This window comes from Acomys minous (assembly GCF_964271855.1).
Source record: "Acomys minous genome assembly, chromosome: 3".
Lineage (NCBI taxonomy): Eukaryota > Metazoa > Chordata > Mammalia > Rodentia > Muridae > Acomys > Acomys minous.
Window position 1 is genome coordinate 59,869,357 of NC_140485.1, and position 9,895 is coordinate 59,879,251.

General features: G+C 34.0%; 1 protein-coding gene across 5 annotated transcripts in view; it reads left to right on the top strand.

Moving 5' to 3' along the window:
- Window positions 1-9,895, top strand: part of SYCP2 (synaptonemal complex protein 2) — a 66,339-nt gene that overhangs the window by 26,854 nt on the left and 29,590 nt on the right. For all 5 annotated transcript variants that reach the window (XM_084776979.1, XM_084776980.1, XM_084776982.1 and 2 more), the window contains exons 15-23: window positions 2,524-2,672; window positions 3,744-3,818; window positions 4,221-4,346; window positions 5,360-5,459; window positions 6,203-6,351; window positions 7,643-7,712; window positions 8,138-8,195; window positions 8,652-8,782; window positions 8,925-9,343. In XM_084776979.1, coding sequence (XP_084633105.1) covers window positions 2,524-2,672; window positions 3,744-3,818; window positions 4,221-4,346; window positions 5,360-5,459; window positions 6,203-6,351; window positions 7,643-7,712; window positions 8,138-8,195; window positions 8,652-8,782; window positions 8,925-9,343 — 1,277 coding nt within the window. The remainder of the gene's footprint in view (window positions 1-2,523; window positions 2,673-3,743; window positions 3,819-4,220; window positions 4,347-5,359; window positions 5,460-6,202; window positions 6,352-7,642; window positions 7,713-8,137; window positions 8,196-8,651; window positions 8,783-8,924; window positions 9,344-9,895) is intronic.

The following is a 9,895-nucleotide window of genomic DNA, read 5'->3' on the forward strand; positions in this document are numbered from 1 at the left end:
ATACATAATTAAAACCCAAAATAAATCTTTAACAGTGTAACAAGTATAACATATGCAGGATTCTGAATACCTCCTTTCACAGCAGAGTGTCCCATCCTGATGAACTATGGAATTTGCAAACTGTCACCAGTATGTTGAACACGATTGCACATTCACTAACTGAGTGAACATGTACTTCTATTAAGAAATGAACTCATACTGGGCAGTGGTGACACAAGCCTTTAATCCCAGCACTCAGGGAGACAGAGGCAGGCAGATCGCTGAGTTCAAGGCCAGCCTGGTCTACAGAGTGGGTTCTAGGATAGCCAGGGCTACACAGAGAAACTTTGTCTCAAAAAAGAAAGAAAAACAAAGAAAGAAATGAACTCATGAGTGACATGACACTTAGGAATAAGCTCATAGTATAGGAAGATGTTAACCAAATGTTTTTCCAAAGTAGTTAAAACTAAATGTTCTCAGCAGCCATGGAAGATAATTTTTATATCTGTGACTTTTCTTATTCCCAGGATAAACTGGACCGAAAAATATTCAAACTTTATATTCATAATGTTTGGTTAATATTTTTTTATGTTCATGTAAAAGAGGTCCATAACATAGAAATATTTTCTTATCCGTCCCTTTTGTTTTTTTGCTACAAAATCACTCTGAATTTCATACGAAATCTTGTTTCTATAGGTGTTTAACATTTTAAAAATAATTTAGTTTTCCACTTTACTTTCTGCTGAATTTTATATACTTCTTTTAGTTCTTTATTTACTCCTGCCCTCTTATTTTATGATTTCTACCTTGAATTGATATATCGTCCCATGTACAATATAAGAAACTTACAGCAATGAATTTGCATTCATCTTTGCTGCATCCTTTGTCCCACTCCCATCACTTATTTAATTTATGCATATAGGATGTAGGATATGCCATTTCTCTGCAGAATGAAAGCAGCCTCCTTGTGACATTCTCATAGTATTGATCTACTAATGATAGCTCTCTGAATTTGTTTGTAACTGTATTTATTTTGCCTTCACTTTCAAAAGAAGTTTTTATAGACATAAAAATGTAGGTTGGTGTTTTTATTTTTCCTTTGAGGTCACTGAAGACGCCTTTCTCTTGTCTTCTGACTGCAGTCTTCCTCTTCCAAATTTTTGTTGCTCATTCTATGGTTTATTTTTATTTTTTTGCAAATGAACATTTTTAAATACATTTATTTTATTACACATGTATAAAACAAACTACATACAGCAAGGAGAACCATGTGACAATCATGAGTTCTATAACTGTTACAGTCATAGTGGTTTGGCTGTTTGTATATGTCCAGTTTGAAGTAAATGTCTTTCCTGTCTTGTTGGGTCTAAATTTCTGAAGGAAATTCAATATCTATCCTATTTCAACTCTAATAACTTAACACTTTTATCTTGATCTAAAAAGATGTTATCCCCTAACCAACTAAATTTGATTGTAAAACTAAATTATCTGGCCTTCAACACCCCTCAGAGACTTGAGAAGGAATAAAACTTAAATTCCTGAGTGAACCAGCAGTTCAGGTTAGCAGCTTCCAAAATGAACAAATTGAATTAGACAGTTTACTGCCAGAACAGTCACCCAACACTGTCTATAATGTTGGAGCCTCATCTTCGGCTTTCTGGCACAATATCTCTGCCAGACTTATTCGCAGGGCAGGAACTATTGAGGACTTCCTTTCCCTGATTTGGCAGAGTGTGGCCCTCACCTCTGCCTGCATCTAAGCTACCCATTTTTTGGCAGAATTCTGTTTGTGGCAGGAATGAGGACATTTTGCCCAGTGGCTTTTTTGCTACATTTGAAGCCATCTCCATAAGGAGGTTCTTTGATGTTCATCATCTTCTTTGAGGTCGACTGGGTGATGTCAGGAGTTAACTTGTCTTGTTGTCAAAGAAATTTAGTATTATAAAAACACCTTCAAATGCCATATTCTGTGTGTCTCTGAGGCTTTTGAAGACCTTATTTAACTATTTTACCTCATATATTGATAGAATCATATCTATTTGTTAGACTTAGGATATATATTCTTGTGCTAAATTCTGACAAATATTTCACATGCTCATGTTTCATATCAATATACTAAATTCTATACCAATGACTTAGACATAACCTTCATTATGAGTAACAATTAAGGCCTTGAGTTAAGGAATAGGTTCAATCATCAAGCTTTTGTTCTATTCTCTCTCTATGTTCCTATGTCCCTTTCTTTCTTTTCACCTCCTAACTCCTTACCTACATATATGCAAGATAAAGCAGTTTGGGGCATATTCATGCAATAGTTTAAGAATTGGTTAGAGCATTATTATTATATAACATAAATGAGGTCACTGAAACAGAACTATAAGTTGACTGACTTGTTTTTATAGTTAGTAATAGAATTGAGTAAATAAACCCAAATTTTAAAGTTTGGATTTTGATTCAATTTTCTGTATATTTTATTTATAATATAGTTACAGATTAATACCATGAAGATTAATATATTACATTAATGTTGTTTTCTAAATACAGTGAGAGAATCAAAGAAACTACTGACTATAACTCTGAAAAATGTGGTAAAAATTATTAAAAAAGAAGGGAAGGAATTACTATTATATTTTGATGCATCATTAGAAATAACCAGTGTGACTAAAAAAATATTTGGTGAAAGTAAGTACAAGGTAAGCTTTTAAAACCTTCTTCGACAAATAGTGTTATGGCTTTGAAAACTCAGTTTGGGGCTATAAGTTTAATTGCTTTTTCCATTATCAAATTCCTAAAATGGTATAAATTTTAGCTCTTTAAAATTATACTGTGAAGGGCTGGCAAGATGGATCAGTGGTTCAGGGACTTTGCCACCAAGCCTGAAACCAGAGTTTGATCCCTGGGATCCACCTTTGATGGAAGGAGGGAATTGATCTCATAGGTTCTTCTCTGACTGCTGCATGTGCACTATGGCACACATGCGTGAATACACAACAAGTAATGTGATTTTAAGCTGTACTGTGGACTTACTGGCTCATTAAGTTGTATCCTTTGAGATGACTTTATAAAATAAAATGTAAGGTGACAATTGGCTGGCAGTAGCTGCTTAGATAGGTCATTGATGAGTTGCTGTCATGTACTTAAAGACTGAAAATAATTTCAAAATGCTAAACATTTTAGAATTATAGAAATGATAGAAGTAAATAGATGGCTTATGGAAAAATACATAAACTGCAGAATATTTATTAAGAGTTATAAGCAAAGCATGGTTATGGAGATGGAGCTTTAAATAGCCTAGGGAAGAATAGTATTACAGAAGGCTATACAAACCAAGTACTGTTTAAGTGAGAATATAGGTCACAATTTATGGAACATCTTAGAGGAATTACTCTCTTAACAAGTTTGGATAATGTAAAAAATTTCCATCAGGCCAGGCTTGGTGGTATGCACCTTTAATACCAGCATTCAGAAGACAGAGGCAGATGGATCTATGAGTTTAAAGCCAGCCTGGACTACATAGCAAGACTCTATCTCAAAAAAAATGTCAAATATATCATATATTCACTTGCTTAAATCGACAGCAAAATGGAAAACTTGAAACTGGATATTGATAAGCAACTGAAGTATTCTTAATTTAGACCATTTATGTAGGCATGTCATATTAAGGATGATGTGGGGATAATTGAAAATTGTGGAAGAAAATGAGTAGGAAACAAATGCATTAAATAGAAAGAAAATGGAATCACTTTTAATTAATTGAATTTTAGGAATTTACCAGAAAACAAGGTATTTCAGTTGCCAAAACATCTATTCATATACTTTTTGATGCAAGTGGATCACAGGTATGTCTCTGACTTACTTGATTTTTATTCAACACTAAATAACAATATGGTGGTAAAGCTAATTTTAGAGGGTGATTATGTGAAAGCAAATGATCTCAATATAAATGGTTCTGTAATAAAAATATTTTTAGTTAATGATAATTTCATTATAGAAGTAAAAGATTATTGAAAACTACAATTTGAGTAACTTTAAAAATGAGAACTGTGAATGGAAAAAATTGTTTGCAAAATTAGCTGTTTTATTGGGTCACTTTATGAAACTTAGAAAATGTCTAGTAAGGAAGATAGTATGAATTTTAAGAGGAATAGAAGCTTTGCCAAAAAAATTAAGTGATTTTTGAGAAATCTATTTGTTTTGTAGTTTTTCTAAAGTAGAATTTTTCTCCATTCTAAATGCAACAGATTCTAGTGCCAGAAAGTCAACCATCTTCAGTCAAAGAAGACCTTGTTCATCTAAAAGAGGAATCTAACCACCAAAAGGGAGATATAAATCCTCTCAAACAGGACAATGGCAGCAGCCAGGATGGGGTAAATATGGTGTTTAGTGATTACCTCTATTAAATTACCACAGATCAATCTCAGCTGAAGGAAACAGCTAAAACATCTAGAATGGTTTCAGTATTGTCTGACCAATATAGCATTTCAGTTTTTGTTCTGTCTTTTACAAATGCAAAGAAAAGCAAGTATTTTAGCAAATCATTTTTTATTATGCTGTGCATTTGTAAATTCTAAATTGGAGATACATAGAATAGCTACTTTTTTCATTTTGCTTTTTAAGAAATCATATCTTTATTTTTTGCCCTAATGTAAAAAACACCTTAAAATGTCATAGGTTTTTAGGTTCTTTCTTCTTCATACCTTGAGCTACCTTCTTTATGTAGTACTCTCTGAAACATGTGTGCTCTGTATTTCCTGATTCTACTTAGAATCTTTGTTACTTTTAGGAATCACTCTGCAGTGATGTGGAGCAATCCAAACCTTTTATTAGAATCAATGCGTCTGAATTCCTATAATTACTTTACTTTAAATGACAACAAATGAGGGGAAATGATTTAAATACCTATACATGCAAATGTCATTTTCATAAAACCACAAGTCATTAGGTTAGTAAAATAATTGTAAAATATTTTCAGTGGAGGATCAGGACGGATACTGGGACTTGTTGCTGGACTCTGGGAGGAGTGCAAAAGAGGGAGAGAGGATGGGAACAGGAAGATAAAAGTGAGGGAATAACAATCAGAATGTGATCTGAATAAATTAAAATTTAAAAAATAAAATATTTTCAGCTAGTGTATAAAGGCACTATATTTTATAAGCCCACTGTGATCTATAAATATTTTAAAACAGTATTTTTATTTGTTCATTAACAACCATGAAGATGAAACCATTAAGTTAGCACAGAAATTTGTGGGATATTTTATTTATTTAAAAATACTAAATATTTTGCATATATTCCAGGCAAAACACTGTGAATAAAATCGCAAGTTATTTAATGTTTAAACAAAATGTATATTTATTGTGGCTGTTTCTCATGATTTAAGATCACTACACCTAGCAGAAAGAAAATGTCTGAAGCATCAATGATTGTTCCCAGTACAGACAGATACACGGAGCGAAGTCCAATACTCTTAGTCAACACATGTAAGTGTTACATTGTCTCACGAGATTTTAAGAAAGTATTTTAAGGAAAGAATTTTTAATTACAGGAAATTCTATATATAAAATTGTTCAAAGTATGAATCACAGTATCTTCTAACTAGAAGAAAGGTATTATCTTAAACAGTTTTTAATATTAATATTCTATGTTAGTAATTTATCATAATTTAAGCAGAAGGCATCATAACAGTGATTAGAAATAGTGTTGGAGTCATCAGGTTTCTTGGATTTAGTTCTTTGCTATCAGCTTTCCAAGTACAAAATATACAGTATTCTCTGGCTAAATTCAGAATCAATTTATTTTTCAAACCATGGAACCAATACCTTACTAGTTTGTTTATAGGATTACATAAAATCCATTCATTCAACAAATAGGATGTTAACGATTGATATAGTACCTGGCACTATATCAATGATGCCTGGTACTTGTAAGTGTATTCTAGTACTCATTGCTTTGATGATTGCAATGACCTTCCAGTTCAAAAAATTTAGTTAGCCACTGGTTACCAGCCCTGTGCATGACAGACTTCTCAAATTAGTTTCAGATTTGAATCATTCTCTGTATCCTTCCTGATAAATTTTACTCCTCTTGTTAAATGGCATCGTGTCCACTTACTCATTTAAGCCAGAAACCTGGAACTGTCCTGAGAACTTCTTTCTCTCACCTTCCTCACCTGAAAGTACCCCTGTTACAATAGGGAAAATAGATGCTGTCTTTTTCCTTTTAGCAACACCACAAAGAAGTAAGGCACCACTGCAAGCAATAAATTCTGCCGAAAAAGCTGTTTCTAAAACATCAGAAAATGGAATGGATTGTGCTCTGTCACTCAAGTCTAGACAATCTGATGGAAGAAATAGATGGAATAATAGATCCAAAGTAAGGATACTTTGTGTTAAAATAAATTTTAACAAGTTATTTTAGTAATCCATATGGAGCCTCCTTTTCCTCCTTTTTCTTTTTTCCTTTGCTTGGTTCTTTTTTTTTTTTTTTCCATGACAGGATTTCTCTGTATAGCCTTGACTGTCCTGGACTCATTTTGTAGACCAGGCTGGGCTCGAACTCACAGTGAACTGCCTACTTCTGCTTCCCTAAGTGCTGGGATTACAAGCATGTGCCACCACAGCCAGTGACATGTTTTCCCAAATACCAACTATCCTTGAAAAGGTCCTTCTGGCACATTACCCACTGTGCTACATTAAAACTCTGAAATATCTACCTCACTGTATCTAAAACTTACATGTTGTTAGGAGAAAGGAACTTTCTGTCATTCTTTATTATACAAACCCATGTCTGCTGTGAGAACTAATACAGAAGTGTTAGATCACTGTGGAGATGTCTTTATGTGTCTCAAGGTCTCACATGGATTAGACAGATGGATAAGATTGATACACTCTCAGAGCACAAGCATCCTCAGATGCACACATAGAATGCAGTAAGAACCCAGCGAGTTGGCAGAAGCCTAACCCCAAAATGAAGCCAACTTAAATTAGTATATACAGAAAGACAAGTGGCATAAGAACGAACACATTACAGAATGTAGCCAGAGTAGCCTATTTACGTTACCTAGCTTAAGTGTTTAATAAAGTTACAGGAGAGTTTTTCTGATTTTGTAGCATGGTCCTGTGTATTGTACACTGGCTAGTATCCCACAGGGGATAGCTAAGTCAAGGTAAAACATCTCCAGCTAGGCAATATACTTTGCTGATAATGATAGCAGATTATTATTTTTTTATCTTGATCTAGGATAAATCCATGGCTATTGAAAGAAAGATTAATTCTCGGAAGAGGAGTACCTGGGAAATGGCCAATTTTTAAAAATTATTTCATAGTTCATAAAATTCAGGTCTTGTAATTTCACAAAAGAGAATAGGGTATGAGATCAGCAACAGCAGGAGAGATGTATGTGGAGATTCTAGAAGTCACCATGCCCATAAATGTATTGTCTCTGAAGTGAGATTAGAAATGTGTAGAATTTCTGCCTCCTTGTCTGCTGTGAAATTATGTTCCTGTGCTATAAGAATATGTATATAACTTGGAAACTATGCATTCTATCCAATTTTCGCACTAAGGCAAACAACATTTTCAAACCTTAATGGCCTTTGAAAAGTTGAATTCACATAATGTCTTAGTTATGTATATAAAATATATATATTTCTTCTTTTGATAGAATAACAAAACTACTAAAATTGTAGGAAACAAAGAAAATGAGGAAAATGAATCCCCAGGCCAAAATTTTAGTAAGTACTTTTATGGATTAATTGTAGTCACTGTGTTCACTGCAGAAGTATGTGTGTGTGTACACATGCATACACATGAATGAGCATATGTATGTGCACGTGTTGCACATGTGTCTGCATGCTATTGTGTGTATGCAAGTGGGTGGGGTACAGATACCTCTCTAGTCTTCTTTTTGTCCCAGTGTCTCTCATCAATTGAGAATAGTAAGTTCATAATAACTGTGCTGCCATTATATAAAGAAATGCTTATGTGATTGAGTCTATTTTAGATTAGATGATCTCTGTTTCCAGGAGGTCTGTGTCTGAGAGGTTGAGTGCAAGGTCATTGTTGTCATCTCCAAATGTTCATTTGTATAGGATTATGCTCTCACTTGATTCTTCCAACTGTATGAAAAGTAAACATACAATGGTTTGGTTTTGTTTAGATGACCTTGAGGATACTCTTTCTGATGCATGTGCAGTAGGAAAAGTAGATAAGCCTGGGTGAGTATGAGAGAAACCATCAGACCACTTAGATGTATTCATATTGTTTTGGGTGAATAAAATTGTATTTAACAGTACTGAAAGAAAGGCTTTTATATTATTAGAATGTAATTTCAGTCATAGCATTAATAAAGGTGTCAATTATGAAGGAACAATGAGGAATAGGCTGTCCTTTTTCTTTCCATATGAAGCAGCCATAAGATATTTAAAATACTAGAGTGTGGAAAAGTTTACATTGGTTTAAATGCACAGTAAGATAGGACGTGCAACAGTAATGGTACTTTGCTGTTATTTTTAACCTGATCAATTTTATAATTTTCACATGCTGTATGAAAGCTTTTCCATACTTAGCTGCTATCTTGCTCTCAAAATACATTGGTTATATAAAAACATCATCTCTTAAAAAGTCATGCAGTAATGTTTGATAATATATTGTACAAATAACATTTTTTCTAGATTACCTGGTGTTTTAGACATGTCAAAAAATAAAGCACACTCCAGATGGGCATGTTGGACACCTGTAACAACTATCAAGCTCTGCAGTAGCCAGAGAAGCCATGCTTTACCAGGAAACACCGTTACCCAAGGTGAAAATAATCTTTCCTCTTAATGCAATAGTGTTTAGGGAAACACACTTCTTCTAAGTACCTAATAAGTAATTTTGTTTACAACAAAATTTAGATGTGAGCAATATATTCATTCTAGAATATTTTCTCATTTTTTCACTAGATACTGGTGTCAACAAAAAATACACTAAACAAAAATCAGTGTCTGACGATGGTTCTGAAGAAACACAAAGAGTAAAATCCAGTAAAGATGTAATCAAGTGTAAAAAGTCAGATGAAGCAGAAGTTTGTGAAAGAAAATTTCAAGAACAAAATCATCCTAAATATTCACCAAAGAAAAATACTGAAAACACAAAGCAGAGTGATTTGCATATTGAATCTGAAACTACCTACAACTCAGTACTCCTAAATCAGACAACTGAAGAATCCCTCATCTATAAGAAGATGTGTGTACTGTCAAAAGATGTGAATACTACTATCCGTGATAAAAGCCCTTCTAGAAAAAGCATGGGGAGTCATACAAAGTTAAGCAAAGAACTGACATTTGAGCTTGATTCCTATGAGCTAAAAGAAATACCAGTGGTGAGTGTTGAATGTATTGATTTCTTACATAGAGGCTTGATTGATTGCTACAGACTTGACATGAAAAAATGCCTTTTTCTTGAGTTCAGTTCATAGATGCTTCCTTAAGTTCCCCACTCACTTCCTAACACAGCCCTGTGGAACAAGATTGGTTTAACCTGCCATGTTCTGCATATATGAACTGTTGTGCTCTTTCATAGTGCTTCTTTTCTATGAGTGGTTATTTGTATGTGCTGTCTTTTTCTAAGTATGACTTACTACTGTCCTAGTTTGCCTTCTATTGCTTTATGATACACCGTGACCAAAAGAAACTTGGGGAAGAATAGTTTGTTTCAATTTACAGATTTCAGTCTATCATGTAGGGAAGCCAGGACTTATTCTCTATGGCTCATTCAGCCTGCTTCCTTACAGACACTCAAGACCACCTGCCCAGGGCTGGTGGCATCACCCATAGCTGTCTGGTCTCCTTCATGTCAGTCATTGACTAAGACATTGCCCCTAAGCCAATCTGATGGAGGCAACCTCTTCAATTAAGGTTCCTTCTTCCCTGTT